Source organism: Amborella trichopoda, chromosome 2 (genome assembly GCF_054954075.1).
Source record: "Amborella trichopoda isolate Santa Cruz 75 chromosome 2, AtrichopodaSantaCruz75HAP2 v2.0, whole genome shotgun sequence".
Classification (NCBI taxonomy): Eukaryota; Viridiplantae; Streptophyta; class Magnoliopsida; order Amborellales; family Amborellaceae; genus Amborella; species Amborella trichopoda.
In genome coordinates this window covers 5,330,949-5,347,889 of record NC_142337.1, presented here as the reverse complement: position 1 = coordinate 5,347,889, position 16,941 = coordinate 5,330,949, and the positions used below count along the sequence as shown (strand labels likewise).

General features: G+C 36.6%; 1 protein-coding gene across 6 annotated transcripts; it reads left to right on the top strand.

Moving 5' to 3' along the window:
• Positions 1-897: 897 nt before the first annotated feature.
• Positions 898-9,895, top strand: LOC18443087 (Ubiquitin carboxyl-terminal hydrolase family protein). Of its 6 annotated transcripts, none has more exons than XR_016048933.1 (4): positions 898-916; positions 2,160-2,271; positions 3,762-5,327; positions 9,538-9,895. XR_016048933.1 is itself a non-coding variant. In XM_088857560.1 (4 exons), the coding sequence occupies exons 3-4, from the start codon at positions 4,066-4,068 to the stop codon at positions 9,567-9,569; spliced, it is 759 nt and encodes a 252-aa protein (XP_088713686.1). In that variant the 5' UTR covers positions 1,922-2,064; positions 2,160-2,271; positions 3,762-4,065; the 3' UTR covers positions 9,570-9,895. The 6 variants fall into 6 exon arrangements, 3 of the variants coding, with proteins under 3 accessions (XP_088713686.1, XP_011626612.1, XP_088713685.1); XM_088857560.1 differs by lacking the exon at positions 898-916 and adding an exon at positions 1,922-2,064 and having other exon boundaries at positions 3,762-4,792; XM_011628310.3 differs by lacking the exon at positions 898-916 and having other exon boundaries at positions 2,082-2,271; positions 3,762-5,003.
• The last annotated feature ends 7,046 nt before the right edge of the window (positions 9,896-16,941 follow it).

The window sequence follows — 16,941 nt, the reverse complement described above, 5'->3', positions numbered from 1 at the left end:
TAGATGTTCAATTGGATGGCTTGGGGTATGTTACGAAGTTTAATATTTTTTTCGTTGGGCCTTGAGTTCAGTCATAAGTACACTTACAACCATTTGATTTAAAATTTGATGGACAAGAATAATTGAGACCTTCTTCTACTAAAAATAAATGGTCTCTTTGTATATTTTTCCATTATTTCTTTATAAGGGAGTTTTATGAAGGGGTCTGGTCTCTATAAGGTGCAGTCTTAAACAATCCAATTAAAGTGCAACTAAATTTTTATCATAACATGTAATTTTGGCATAAAAAACTATTAGGATTATCTGGAAATCTTTTTATATCTAATTATAAAATTTTAAGCTCATAAATTATTTCTTCCAGTAATTCAATTGGTACTGGCAATAGATTCCAATATTCTTTTCGGTCCGGTACAACTAATATTCAGTGACCAAAGGATATTGCTTTTCAAAACATGATTAATAAGGTCGATGATGACTTTTTCCTTTTATAGAACTTAAATGCAGCAGTTGCAACTTCCCTCCGGTACACATAATATTTAATAGAGAACAACCGGTGGTTGTGTTCTAAAAGATCTGCCCTCACTCGATTTCCCGAAACCACTGTAGTAAAACATTTTCTGGATGACTCCATAGCCATGGAATGGTCGATGCTTTACACATAATATTTAATAGAGAACAACCGGTGGTTGTGTTCTAAAAGATCTGCCCTCACTCGATTTCCCGAAACCACTGTAGTAAAACATTTTCTGGATGACTCCATAGCCATGGAATGGTCGATGCTTTATGTGGTGCCACTGTTGAGAGTAGTGTAAACAAGCTTGTACCTACAACTGTGAATGGTGTAGCCAGAGTCGAAGCCATTGACAGGGGCTTTGGTTCCATGTCTTTCATCTTCTATTCCTCCAATGGGTTTATGGTTTTTTTCTATGACTTTCCTTCACCACCACATGTGTGTTTGAATGGACTGATTTCTTAGTGCTTGCATTTGTATGTTTAAACCATTACAGGTTATTGTTGAACTGTTGTGTTCATTCAATTGCATTTTCAATTATGTATGTTTAAACTATTAAAGGTTATTGTTGAACATTAGTGGTGAATGTAAGTAGTGCTCAAGTTATTACAAGTGATTGTTGAATGGATTAATTTCTTATTGCTTGTATTATGCATGTGTGTTTGAATGGGGTGGTTTCTTAGTGCTTGCATTTTCAATTATGTATGTTTAAACTATTACAGGTTATTGTTGAATGGACTGGTTTTGTACATGGTTATATATGGATGCATGAATTGTGAATGTTGCTTGACATGCATCACAAATGCCTTAATAGATAACATATAAATGTTGTGTGCCATTATAATCTTAGAGAGAGAACAAATGTTTTAAGGGACAAACAACAATGTTGGTTTATTGTTGAATGGCGTATATTTTTTAGGTTGGGATTTAGATGCATCAATGGTGAGTGTAAGTAGTGCTCAAGTTATTACAGGTGATTGTTGAATGGGCTGATTTCTTATCGCTTGCATTGTGCATGTGTGTTTGAATGGGCTGATTTCTTAGTGCTTGCATTTTCAATTATGTATGTTTAAACTATTACAGGTTATTGTTGAATGACGTATATTTTTGAATTGTGAATGACGTATATTTTTTAGGTTGGGATATGGATGCATCAGTAGTGAATATAAGTAGTGCTCAAGTTATTATAGAAAAATAATGTAGTAGTGCTCAAGTTATTATAGAAAAATAATATTGTACTTTACTTTCAATTGATATGGTATTCCAAAAAATAATATTCTACAAATTAATAAAAAATAAATACTATCTATGTCTCAATTTTAACATTTACATTTTGCTTATTACTTAGCTAATCCAATACAGATACCCAGTTCTTTTTTAAATTCCCAGGAGGTTATCAAAGACAGAAATCAGGAACTCTTTAACTTCCCACGAAGTTATCAAACACAGAAACCAAAAACTTCTTAACTTCTCAGGGATGTTAGCAAACACAGAAACCAAGAACTTCTTCAGGAACTACTAATTTATAATTCTTTAGTAACTTCCAATTTCCGGTTCATGTTCTTGCAACCTTAGATAAACTTTTTCCTCATGGAAGTTTACTAGTTTTTCTCCCTTTCTTATTCAACTATACATTCTACTCCTGCAGGGGCACTATATATTCGCTCAAAACAAGGAGGCCATGTTTTCGGGTTCCTCCTCGGTCCAGTTTCACTGCAACTACTACTGGGTTTCTCTCTCCATCTCCGCAGCAATGTGAGGTAAGAATTTCTTTCTCTATTCGGATAGTGTAGGATAAATTTCTGTGCATTTTTTGTTGGATGTTTTCTCATGATCACTTGAGTACTTTTTCATGGTTTTACAATCTTTATCTTTCGATTTTTTATTTTTTATCCTTTTGTTGGAGCTTTAGAGGTATTCATTTTGATTCACACCTCAATGTTTGATGGAATTTTCAGGAAATTTTATGAGTAATAAGTACAAAATAACTTCAGTTTATTCCACCGAGAATAACTTCAAAATAATCTTAGTTTGTCTCAGAAAATCCCTTATGTTTGAGATTTCTTATGTTTGTCTATCATTTAATCCTAATATTTAGTAATTCAATTTTTTCTAATAAGCATTATACTGGAAATGTGTGACGTTTTCTATGCATGTACTTTGTTTTTGAATGTTTACTGGAAAATATCTCAAAATTTCACTTCAGAGATTGAATAATGTTGCCGATCCCTTTTTATGTGTTGGGAGAAGGGTTTTCGTGAAACTTTGTGGCATTTCTTAGTATTTTTTTTTTTGTGATGACAAATTAATAATTGGAGTGTTATCCAAATATTTATTTTCCAGGGGGGTTTATTTTTAGGGGTTTTGTCCTATTTATTTTGTTTACTGGATTAAATTTTGGGCAAAATTTGTTTACTGGATTAAAAATTTGTTTACTGGATGAAAAATTACGCTAAAATTTGGTTTGAATTTAGCCGCTGATTTCAGGAATCTTCGCTTAAAATGTCCTCGATTTATTTTCTGAACTATTTCATAAAAACTACAAAAATTAAAACTTTAGAATGAATTTATGTTTTTTAACTCCATGAATTTGCACTGGAAAAACTAGGGAAATTTGGTATGCTGAAATTCAAAACGAAATGAGAAAGTTGTACTCTGGGGAAATATTTAGTTTGGTTTTGTGTGAAGTTTAGTGGCTACAATTTGCAAAGACATTGGACAATCAAAATTGGCAACACTTTGGCCTTAGTTCCTTCGATGCCTAGAGTGGGAATTGGCATCTTCTGGAAGTCTTGGGGAGATGCACCTTGGGAGTGTCCAGTGAATATGAAATTATTGTTCACTAGAATATAGTCTTAGGTCATTTAGCAAAAATCAACTTGTGCAATGTGATGGAGATTTTCTTTGCATGAAATGATGAAACTTTTTATTTTCAAAGTCCATAATTCATTTTAATTTCATGTGGCTTCCTTATGTGATATGGTACTAAGCATATTTGTTGATCACTCTTACACTTTGATCGTTTCTCTCTAACATTTTTAATCAAGTATGTTTCCATAGGCAGCATGTTGCTACTACGAGCATGCACTTGATTCATGATTTAACTTTTGAGCCTACATTAGTAGTGAATAAGCTTCCATAATCGTGTGCCATGTCTTAGGGTTAATTTTTCATTTTCCATCACAATTCATATTTCTGAATGTTGATTTTGTAGTCATTCTGTCTTCTTACTGATACATCCTCCTTTCAGATGAGTAGGCTTTTGATGCAAGGTGGCTTCCCTGCTAAAGAGCAGGTACTTGGTATTGACTTATATGTCCTTTCTGTCAATAAATGAACTCAAACAATGGCAATGGACGAACAGCCCTAGGGGTGTATGGCCAAACTTGCCCTTGGAAGAATTTCAGAGAAAGGAATATGATGGGTACTGTATCGGTGGAGAGAGAAAGGATGAGTGAGAACAGTATGTGATTAGTAGAGAGAGGACTACATCAGTGTATCAAAAGTACCACAGCTTACTAAATAAATAACATCTCTCACTACCAAGAGCCTGAATGGCTACTCTGAAAAAACACTGTGTATCTCTAACAAGAACTGGCATTTGGGTTGCTTTTGCGGACACAGTTACATATGATCATGGCTCTTTCTCTTTCTTGCAAAAGAGACACAAATCCTGCAACAAAAGACCCAAGAAGAAAATCTATCACAGAGTCCCTGAACTGGATAGGGTCATGGAGCTGCAAAAGAAGCCTTCTCTCATTCTACACCTCAAAGACATCGTCTTTAAACAGAAGAAGCACTGCATTCTCCTTAGAGACCTGGAAAAAGAAGTGGGTGTCATTCAAAAATGGAACTTCATGTCTATAATTGAGAGGTACCCATCAATATTTAGAGTTCATGGAGGAAACAGAAGACCCCATGTGTTGGAATTAACTGATAAAGTACTAACTTTGGCGAAGGACGAAGAAAAGGTGAGAGAAAACATGGAACCCATTGTTGTTAAGAACCTGAGAAAACTCTTGATGATGTCTATGGATTGTCGAGTCGCCCTTGACAAGATCAATTTGATCAGATTGGAACTGGGTCTTCCTGAAAATTATGTTTCTGGTATAATTCTTAAATACCCAGAATTTTTTAAATTGGATGAGATCAATGGAAGGGACTACGTTCTGTTAGAGAGGTGGGATCCTGACTTAGCCGTCACTGCACGTGAGGCGAGCTCAAAAGGAGACAACTCTTTGGTTTCTGGTCATGGCAAGAAGGTCCCAGTATCAAAAGATGGTAATTTTTTGGGCCCATTTTCTTTTAAATTGGATTTTCCACTTGGCTTTAGGCCTAATATGAAGTATCTAGAGGAAGTTCAAAAATGGCAGAAACTAGCATTTCCTTCTCCTTATTTGAATGCTCGACAATTTGATCCTGCTAGCTCAGCTGCAAGGAAACGAGCAGTTGCGGTTCTTCATGAGCTTCTGAGCTTAACACTGGAGAAGAGGTTAACTTCTGCTCAACTGGATGTTTTTCATGCTGAGTATCAGTTACCTTGTAGGCTTTTATTATGTTTAGTTAGGCAACATGGGATATTCTATATGACCAACAAAGGAGTTAGAAGTACTGTATTTCTTAAGGAAGCTTATAGGGGGTCTAGATTGATTGAGAAGTCCCCTATATTAATATTTAATGATAGGTTCTTAGAGCTCATGGGTAGAAGGGAAGTGAATTTGGACTCTGGGGTGCCTTTATTTCATATGGATGCTTGAAATTTTGGGGTTTATGGCAATGAGAAAGCTACTGGAGGAGAGTTGGTGTTACGATCTCTGTAAGGAATATTTTTTCAGTTTAGTAATTTCTATTCATTAGATTTGAATATTTTTATGATGCATTAATCCTTAGGAAAACATGAATCTTCTAAGGTTTTTCACATGCGTAACGTGCAAATCTACCTCCATGCATAGATGTAAACAGACATAAATGCACGTGTATATTGGAAGTGATATGTGATTATTACATCTAAACTTTTAGGAGTCCTGTCTAGACATGGAATGTGGCACTAGTTTGTTCTCTTTTTCCAGCATAAGCCATGTAAAAATCCCTTCTTGGTACCTAAGGCTGATAAAGCTTTCTATTTTTGAATCTGATAGTAAAGTGGTCTGACATTGATGAGATACAAAAGTAGTTAGCTCTTGGGGATATCAATGAAGATGATATTTTGGCTCTTAGTTTTACAGTTATCCTCAATTGCTTTAAATGTACTGCTGGTCAATAGATTCAGTTCTCTAAGAACTCAGGTGGGAGTATGCATATATGTGAAAGCTTGTAATGTGGGCTGTGTTTCTAGAATTACATCATGCAATTTATCATGCAGACGCTTGTGGCTTCTACTTTGTATGCATTTGGCTATTGGCAGGCGTTTTGTCAAAGCGTGTCCTCAAATTGAATTCCAGATTTTTCATGCTTCTTCTTAATTACTGGGTTGTGTTCATTATGCCCAAAAGCTCTCACATCAATTCCTAGTCAATATGACTACAATGGGAAGCACCAGAATGCAAGGAGAGTCGACACCTTTTACAATTTATCACAATGAAACATGTGGTCAACTAGCCAGCGACAAGACATCCATGAACAAAGGTTAAATCATGGTTTTGGACTTGTTATCCTGACTTATTATCCAACTTACTTCTCCAAGAAATGAAACTATCTCTTAGGAATATACAACAACTTGTAGTTGATTGCCTTGTTAACAAACTGTAGAGTCTACATCTGCATATGTTATCAGCTTAAGGTTTGATGAGAGATCAAACTAGCTCATGACCTAACATTGATCTGATGTCCTCAACTTGAGTAGTTTGTGCAAACCAAAACTTGAGAATCAAGATTCTGGTCATTTTGGATAACATTGAATAAAATATTGTGCAGAATTTGGCTGCGCCTTTATTGCAGTGTGGCACACATACCAAACTTAATTCATTTTGCACTTTAAGATCTTATGCCACATTGGAAATAAAGTTCTTTAATACATCTACACAATTCTATGATGGCAGAGATCTAGTTTGGCAAAACTGATATTTTCAATATTGATTTGGAAGTAATTTGTGGTTCTCACTTTGGAAAGTATATCCTTCAAGAAAATCCACACAAAATAAATTCCCTAGGGTGAACTTTCCAACAAATGAGGAAACTTTGCATTTGAAACAGTATTTACATGTCAAATATGTCCAACAACAGAACTTGTCTTTTTCAATTCATTATCAGCATAGATGCGCGCTCATTTGATCCAGAAATGTTGGGTGAGGTTTGTATAAGGTTGCCTCCTTATACTATAGAAGTAAGGCGCACCTCTAAAATTTATTTAGAGATGCCGTTTCAGCTTTGAAAACCTTATGATGGCTTCAAAATCTCTTTTTTTCCGCAGTTATAAAATTTAAAATTTCAAAAAATGTTACAGATCGAGTGAATCAAGAAACACTTCAAAATCTTTAAAATAGACGGTCTTGATAATTTGTTACAAGATGCACTATTTTTTGGATTTGGAATTCTTTTTTTCCTTCATTTCTATTCATCTCAAGGTCAAGATGATCAGTTGGAGGGTTCTCCTATGTTAGAACATCGCCCCTGTAGGATTTTTGAGGTGCACCTTACTTCAACAATATAAGGTTGCAACCTTATATAAACTTTTTCCATGTTAAAAATGCTTATCCAATGTTTCAATAGAAAAGAACAAAGAATTCTCAAAAAAATTGAAAAGAAAGAGAAATTGCGTACGACCTCACACGATACTTGATCCTTCAAGAGTGTCTCACAAATCAGTGTTGTACAACGCCGCGATTTCCAATCCGGATCGCCAATTTGGATGGGACTCAGTTTGGACCGAACCTGTTCTGTCATAACTCCCAACACGGTTCCCCTAAAACCCCCCTTATATATATATATATATATATATATTCTTTTAAGCGTGTTTCGTGCTTTCTTAAGTCCCCTTAAATCCCCATCCCACAAAACCCCGTTTTAATATTTTTTTTATTTATTTTTTAGCATTTTTTGGATCATCGATTCGAATGATCTAGACCTGATCTGGATCGCCAATCCAGTGATTCGACACGAATTTATGGGTGAATGGTCCGCCCCAACGATCCGTGTTTTCAAACATTGGCACAAATTGATATTGTTATGGAAAAATATACAAAGAGACCATTTACTTTAATACAAGGAGGTAACAATCATTTTTGTCCTTAAATTTCAAATTGGGTGGTTATGAGTGTGTCATTGGGTGGTTATGAGTGTGTCATTAACTAGACTCAAAGTTAAAAAAAAAAAAATCTTGAATTTTGTGAAACACCTCATGTCATCTAATGGCTGGTATCAATTGTGACCTTGTAATAAAGATAAATGGTCTCATTGTATACAATCCCATTTGTTATGGCAAATTAACAACGATGTGATGTGAGTAATATGACAATATACGGTAACAGCTGTAATGAAGTCCGTACTGTGAAGTAACTCCAAGAACGAATGGCAATATCTCTGAACTCAATGTTAATACCTCTGCTGTCTTGTGGAGTCATGAAGTGTAGAAATGTTTTTTTCCGAATGCTAAGTTAAGCCTTACGATCTCACAATTCATGAATAATCAGGAAACACACTATATTAGAAGGGTTCATTGAGTTTGACGACATCCTCTCCAATTAAATTCTAAGCTGCAACTTGTAAGGTAGTGGATGTTGAGAATGAACTTTTCTTGTGAGGAATGCCCCAAATAGATCAGATACCTCGTGAGCAGCAATTTTTTTGTTATTATGGACAGTTTAATTGTGTATGGGGTTTTCTACAACAGTATAAAAATGTACCACAGTTGTTTATTCAGAATTATTTGTCGATCTAAACTTGCGAGGAGTTTAAGCGGGGCGTGGCCTGTTGTATTGATAGGAGAAAAAAGTAGTACAAAGATAATAAATACATTGGTCTATATACTCTTTCTCATCTCTTGTACATGAGGCCCTCACTACTTGTCACACACTGCTTGGGAGTTATACTCCCAGTTTTCTGTAAATGCTTCTCTCACTTTCATCTTCTGGAGGGATAAGCATATTTCCCAGGATGCTATTTTTAATCTTCCACTTTGGAAGGATGGCATATGTTCTTTTTTTGTCCTTAATTACCCATAGAATTGTGGGGATTGAAACTCTCCCAAACTTGGTGAGGTAACCGTTTGTAAATTTTCTTTTGAACCAGTTTGTTAGGAGGTTAGGGATGCTTGAACCGGCTCTAATATTAGTATCCAACCTCCATACTATTGTATAAGTCACTCACAAATTTTCCTGAAATGAGTAGGTGATCATGGCGTTCATTATCGGCGTACCCAATCAGAGTCCCTGGTCTTGTGCTCTGTCAATTGTGAGTAGCCTCTTGGTAGTCTATGTGAGCCTTTGCAGATGGCCATTAATGCATTTTTCTATCTACTCCTTGTCTCTTAGCATGTCATGAGCTCTAGGGTAGGTGAATCACCATTATTATTGGGTACCAGGTGGGCCTTTCAACAACTCCCTCGTTCCCTAAGGCCCAAGGGCTATGTCTCATTGTAAGTGGGAGGATCGTGTATGGTTTTCCAAGCCTAAGAGTTCCTTCCTGTTACTCTAGGGGTTCCTATGTGATGCCTTCAAAGATATTTTTCCTTCTCAAATTTTACCACATGGGATATTTCTGAGCCAATTCCCCTCCAAATTTAGCTAGTAAGGACATGCTAATAATACATTTGATACCAGGTCCACCTTTGCTCTTACATTTACAAATGATGTTTCATTTTGCCAGGTTTGGGTGTTTTCTGTTTTATTGGTTTATCCAAAGAAAGTTCCTCTGTGGCTTCTCTAAGGCGTTGATGGTAGTTGAGGGTAGTTTGAATACTTCAAGATATTATTTAGAATTTATTGGAGATCACTCTCATGTGCCAAAACTTATCATTAGCTCACGTACTGCATATATTGTTTTCTCATCTGTCATTTTAACTTAACATTCTTTTGTGGATTTTATTACAGTGGAAAGTATGTCTACTCGGGAGAGTAGGTGACCCTGTATACCAGGAAGACGTCGCATTGTCACCAACCCACCTAAAGTCCTGGCTACAGTTGAAATTTCAGATACGCTATGCCAATTTCGACATCATCACTGACAAACAAATTATCATTGACGTATACTCATATTATGACAACTTTAGATCTATTTATAGATTAGGGATAGACCACTCTATTGGTATCCTGCTGCCTTGTTTACCTGAATTGTACAAATTAACCTTGCATTCTTTGAGTTTATATGAGGCTTTTCGTAGCTAACAAACATGATATGAATTTATGATCTGAGAACAAGGAAGCCAATGCATGAATATTTCTTCTGCTAGAGGTGGTGCAAATGGCATTCTTTGCCGTAAGAAATCGCAAGTCTCATTGGGGTTGTGTTGGCTACATGCGAGTTTGTTTCTTAGAGTCAATACCGGACTCGGTCATATGAACCTAGCTATTAAGGAGTTTTACCTCCATCTAACACTTATGTCTACTCAACTTTTAGATAAATTTACACAGTGGCTTCTCTGTTTTAGTTCTAATAATGCGAGGCTCAAGCGCTTTCTACATCTGTTGCTTGCAATTCATCTGTTGTAGTTTGTCGCAAACATGATTTAGAAGGAGCCTCTGGATATGTCTGGATTAAGAAACTAAAGCAAGTGAAACAAGAAATACTCTACAACTTCGAGTGAGAGAGAACATGATATAATGAAGTTTGGGAGATAGTAGACATTCATCCTCAACAGATTGAGACAGGCTTGTTGATTGGTCACCCCAATCATCAATGCCCTCATAAATACATTTTATTTTGCATGTATACACCTTTATAAAGTAATTTTGTGCAGTGGTCATTCTGGATTTGAAAATCACGTACTGGTTCACAAAGTAAACTTTTCTTCTTGGCATCTTTGGCGTAAAACAGATTTTTGGAACAGACTGTATGCTATACTTGGTTATAGTATTGGGTTCTCATACCCCGTGTTTACCATCCACACTTATCCCCGGACATGGTATGAGTTACTGTTCCCACTTGAAAACAGAGGTGGTCTTAATAGTGAATGACAACTCATCACCACTATCCTTGGATAAGTATGGGCTATGGATGTTGTGCCTGAGTACTCGAACACTATTTTCTTGACCATCTATAGGATATTCTCCTTTCATGGAAAGCATCATATATGATCAGCATATGGATGTTGAGATGTAGGATCACAACCAGGATATCCTTTCTAGGTAGACCTATATCCAGAAAGAACAGATTGAACTGATTCAGGAGCTAATAAGTCTCTTTATATTGGGATCCTGAGTGGAACCAAACTTTCAATTTTTTTGTTGTTTGGTATGGTCAAAGAGTGTTTGTAAAGGTATCATAGTGATATCCCTAGTAAGATGATAACTTCGTCAATGTGGTAAAGATGACCAATATTCAGGCTCTTGATTGAGACTGTTGGGAAGTGGGATTTGCACTGCATGGATGTTAAGAAAGAATTTCTTAGCAGTATTACTCCAAGTTATTCAACATGAGTTTGTTCATTATTTTCATGCAGAGCAGTGTTGTTTATTCATGCTCACGAGAACATGGTCATTTAAAACTCCGCACTGTCTCAACTTGGGCAGGGCCCAATCAGAGGCTCCTCTAGTTTGCCAAGTTCAAGAGACAAATGGAAAAAAAAACAAGAACAAATTTCCAGAAGGGGGAAATTTGAAATTTGGGATATATGGAGAAAATATGAAAAAAAGAAAGAAAAACCTTACGGGTTTTTTGGGTTTCAAAAAACTTTTGGCCTGTTTCACTGGTTGATATGGATTCAGTGGTCCAAATTGAATCTAATAACAGCATTTATAGCAATAATCACATTAACAAGAGAAAACAAAATTACCAATATATAAAATGACTCAAACTACTGCTGATATGAATGGCTCAAACTATTGCCGATGTGAATGACGGGGAGGATCATGATCTTCCTGATCATGGTCATCCCAACTGTGTGTGTAATGATTCAAATATGAATCTGTTGGTTGGGTAACTTCAGCAGTCTAATCCGAAGTCCCCGAGGTTAGTCCAACTCTCATTCTTGCTCCCCACTCCACTGCTAGTGCTCCTTCTCAAGGCCCATGGAATTGTTTTTTGCAAATCTTGTTAAACAAAATTATGGAGAACTAAAACACAGCATTATTGATTTTATGTTATTTTTGGGGGTGGGAATATACCCCCGCCGAAAAATGTCAAAATTTTCTCTCTCTCTCTCTCTCTCTCTCTCTCTCTCTCTCTTTTCCCACTAAAATATGCAGTTAAAAAAAGGTGGTTGGACTTGATGAGTTCTGGGCAACTCAGCCAGGACCTGCAGACTTGCTCGTTTCCAACCAGAAACAGGCCATGTCCCTGCAGGTACCTGGCTGGTTATGTTCTGGGGCCTGGTAGCCTCTATTTGGAAACCTACCTTGCCAGTCATGAGCCACCAAGATTCTATGCACCGCAAGAAGGTGTGCTGCTGGAATTGCTTCACTTTCTTGTTTACGCGGACATTTGTTGATTATCACCAGGCTATCATTTCTTTGAAGACTTACCCATAGTTTCAATTCCATATGAAGGATGGAATTAGACCATCTCAAGTTTTTCAGGTTCGAGGGCTTGTGGTTTCATGAAAGATTCATCTGGTTGTAGCATCAGCAAGCGACCTGGTATGTCATTTCTTGGATTGTTCTCACTCACAAGATAATGGACATCTCGTTTCAGTCGAATGTCAAAACCTTAGGACAGATGGATGAAAGTTCTTCGTATAGGCTGCTTGGTGTCAGGTTTTTGTATCTGACTGTTAATCATTCTGGACGCATGCATGCAGTCGATGAGCCATTTCATGGTTTGACCTCAGCAATCTCATGTTGCAAAATCATCATCATCATCCGAAACTTATCCCAACTATTTGGGGAGGGCTGCAATTTCTATCATCATCATCATCTGAAACTTATTCCAACTAGTTGGGGAGGGCTGCATGAAATCTAATGTTGCAAAATGCACGACAATATTTGCTACATTAGATCAAGTCATGGATTTTTTGTATCATTTTTGTTTGCTCTAGCTCAACTGCTTGTGTTGATTCTATTTTGATTGGTTGTCAAAACTTCAGGAAATCTACCTCTGGCTAATTTATTTCCTAGTTACGTCTCTGTTTTATTGTCAGAGGAAGAAAATGCCAATGATTTGTGCCAGGACAGTATTGCACCATATCCATGCTTTACAATGAGATAGTATAGATTCAAACTGTTCCCCATGAAATGGGCTTTTGCCATAACTCTTTGGCACCTTTTTATTGTGACAGTTGGAGTCTATCTGAACTCATTGGAATCTCATTTTTAATTACCTGATGAGTCACATTCAGTTGGATTGCGACTTTATTTGGGGCTACGTATAGCTGGAATTGTTGCAAATTCTCATATACCTACAGACCAATGGACATAATACCTATTTGCTGACGACATGACATTGTCTTGCCATCGCTCTTGTTGGACAATGCTTGCATGAGCGTTTTTTTGTGTTAGGATGTCACAATTGCTTTTGTCTATCCGATTTCAAATCGAGTGATTGTGAGTGTATCATTTACTAGATTCAAAGTTAAAAACAAAAACAAATTCTCAAACTTTGTGACGTCAAATTTGATATCTACTGACTAGTAGCAATTGTGACTTGTTTGTAATAAAGATAAGTGGCCTCATAGTATACAATCTCATTTCATAATTCGTCACAGTTTATTCATGTATTTTCTAGTGCCGTTCTTTTTTGAAGGGCATTATTCCAGTGTATGATAATCATATGATATTGAGACCCAAATGGATTCATTTTTCTCGCAACTTGTGTGAGTTCTTTGAAAATATCACCTTTACTTTCACCCTGGAATCCACAGTTTTTGACTTTGAACTTGGTAGTGGACTAATGTAAATATGTGCTAGATCTCAAAGCCTTTGCGAATTAAAGGATAAAAATGGTTAAGAGTTGTATTTCAAATACTCCATGAGGCAAACTCTACAAAAAGCTCGTTGGGAGTTTAGTTTCTTTGATTATGACTCCCCTCAATGTGGCACTTGCAACATACATTGTAAGCCAGTTCGTTACAGACCATCATTGTCTACATCCCATGGTGTAGTATCTCATTATTCCTATTTCACAGAGAACCTTGAACCATCCTATCTACTTTTATTTCATGTTCTTTCCATAGATCATGGCAATATTGATACTGATTGGGTTACTTGCCCAAATATTTGATGGCTCAATACAACTCTTATGTACTCCATCACCACTAGAAAGAAAGAAACAGTCTCGAATTCTTGCACCAACGTTGGATGGCCTAATAGCAAAGTGAAGTGCTTGTTAGGCTTGCTTAAGAGATTCGAATTTTTATATTTGTCCTCCATGGCCCTTTGTGGGATAAGTGTTGCTGAGACAAAAATATTGAGATGTTGGGTGGAAGACAAGGAAGGATAGAAACTAGGATGAATACATATGAGAGAACTTAGGTGGCTCCAATAGGCGATAACATGAGGGATACTAGACTTGGGTGATCAGGCCATGTGCAATGTCGACCTAAAATATCATTAGTTAAGACGAGCAACTTGTTTCAAGTGGAAGGTTTTACAAGGACAAAGGAAAGACCAAAAAGATTTAGATGGCAGAAGTGAGAAGAGATATGTGACTTATGATCTGACTGAGTGTAGATGGAAGAAGTGAAAAGAGATATGTGACTTATGGTCTGACGGAGTGTAGGATTCTTAATAGAATGGAATGGCGTAACATGATTTTTGTAGCCAACCCCAAATAGTTAGGATAAGGCTCAGAGGATGATGATGATGACCCCTTTGTGGCTATAAAATCCATGTCATCCAAAATTGCATCCAAACCAATTTTCATGAGTGCACAAAACGTATTGAAGGGGACCATCGCACCATCCGGGAGTGAGTGACTCTTGAGAAGATTTACTTGCCCTCTCCTTTGAGTTTCGCCTGGCTAACTTGTTCACCAGGTTTATGATGTGATTATAACGACATTGTTGTTGGTAAAATAATTATCTTGGACTTAGCCATCATCTAATCTTTATCCTAATTGTTAGCTACATGAATCATGTTTTGCCATTCCACTATTGGATCTAGATTCGTGACAGAGATGTGGCAGAAGTTTGATGCTACTCCCAGGCTAACACAACCCTCCTCCTTTCTCATATGGGCTTAATACTAGCAATGGCGAGTTGTTAATAAATCTACCATGAACGCTATTGTTTTCATTTATTTTATTATCTGTTTCAGTTTGTATGTTCTTTTGTAGTCCTTTCCTTTGTCCAGGGGTATTCTTGTAATGTTGTTCACGCTCAAGGGAATTGTGGTCATATTTGCTGATTCAAAAAAGACAGAAAAGGTTAATCTGTTCATATTCCTTTGTATACGGCTCATGCCATAGGCTCTGAGATCCAAATGGATTACATCAGATTTTTGTATTTGCCTCATTTGTCTTTCTTCATAAGCAATGGTATGTGGTGCATACATGTCTGATGACAACCATCTTTTGAGTTTGTTGTGTCATTTTTTTTGTTTGGATGTTGCTACAGTAACTACCATTGTATTTGTATATAAGCTTTTGAGGATTCTTGTTGATGAGAGTTCATTTATATACATAAAATAAACTGGATTTGGGGTGTTTGTCCAGTGTTGGAGTCCATAATTGTTTTAAGTACAATCAAATTTAGCTGCCCTTAGTCTCACAAAGAAACTAGCGGATATCCATTGTTTTTGCAACATTTAAGAGAACACTCTCCAAACCATGCTTCCAAGTTAAAGAAAGAATTTATGCTCCCTAGGTCATTTCTTACATTTATTTGTTCATACCATAGTCAATAAATTTGACCGGTGAAACTTGAGTGAACTCGAATTGATCAACGGTTCTGTGCTGAATTAAAAAAAAAAAACAACTATTCTATTACTTGGGGTGATTTTATAAAGGAAATACATACGATGTGTTCCATTTAAAAACAATAGAAACTAACGGTCCAAATGTTTTCTTATTAGAATTATTATTTCATGTTAAGTCAAAAAATCCATCACAAAAATAGATTTTTTAATAGGCCAGAATTTCTACGGGCTTGGCCGCATAGAAAATGGGTCCTTTTATAAAAAGATTGTCTACAAAGAGTATGTATCTTTTTTTGTACATGGATGTCACAATTATTCTTGTACCTTAAAATTTTAAAATGGATGGTTGTAAGAGTGTCATTGAACACATACAAAATTCCAAAAAAGAATTTCTCGAACTTCATGACTCACTTCAAGCCATCCAATGTGACATCTAATGGGTGGGAATAGTTGTGACCTCCATGTACAGTAGATAAATGGTCACTTTGTAGACAATCCTTTTTAAAAATATCATGCACAAAACCTAATACTTATATGTTCTTTCAATAGGCAAGGCCTCTTGGACTTGCATTGCATCTAGGAGTTGATAATGGTGTTTCCTGATGCCTTCACATTTCATTGCAGCTTTAACTATGCCTTCTTTGAGTTGATTATAGGAGTTCCTAGTGATCGATCATATCTCAGCGCTATGTATGTTAGACAGCAACATTTTTCTTTGTTGCATGCTATCTTCAAAAACTGTGTGCACCGCACCATAGTGGAACATAATGCTCTAGAAAGAGGTAAGGAAACAAATTTAAGCTACCCAACATCTTACATTGCCCATTTTACTCATCACAGCACATCCTTGTTATACCTAAATGCAAGGTTTTAAAAAACCAGATCGGTGACTTGGATCGTTTATCCTGATTTTTGAACTGGTTCAACGGATCGGCAATCCAGACTACTGAGCCAGGCATTAAAAAAATTTAAAAATTGAAAAAAGAAAGAAAGTAGGGTTTGTTCTTATTGGTTCTCTACAAAACCAGTCATGTCATTGGGGGAACTAGCTGGTTCCTAACATTTTATGGGAATCGGTTCATCCCGATTCGCCCGATCCCGATCTAGAAGAGCTATATTCTCTTGATGGTGTACTACCTTCAAAACTGAACTGGTGGAGAGAGAGAGAGAGAGAGAGAGTTATTTTGAGCAGCCCCACATCTTACATGGCCCCATTTTATTCATCGAAGCAAACCCTATGCTAATAAATAATGTCAAAGCAATGGTACCTCAGAAGCTGCTGAAAGATGTCCTCCATTCACATAGTACGAGACCATCAAATAAAGAGTTATTGTACCACCGTGAGAACAGATGGACCCTTTAGGTGCGTTCAGATTCTGACTGGTGCAGACTGGCCTCCATCTTCTTAAAAGTATGTGTGGTCTAAATCAGATTATTGGTTCTCCTAGTTTGTGGATTTTCTTTGAATTTTTTTTTTTTTTTTTTTTC

Coding starts and splice junctions, on each gene's coding strand:
- LOC18443087 (XM_011628310.3), top strand. CDS start 4,066: ATGGCTACTCTGAAAAAACACTGTGTATCTCTAACAAGAACTGGCATT. Junction 5,004..9,537: donor AGCTTAACACTGGAGAAGAG/GTTAACTTCTGC, acceptor ATTTTATTACAG/TGGAAAGTATGTCTACTCGG.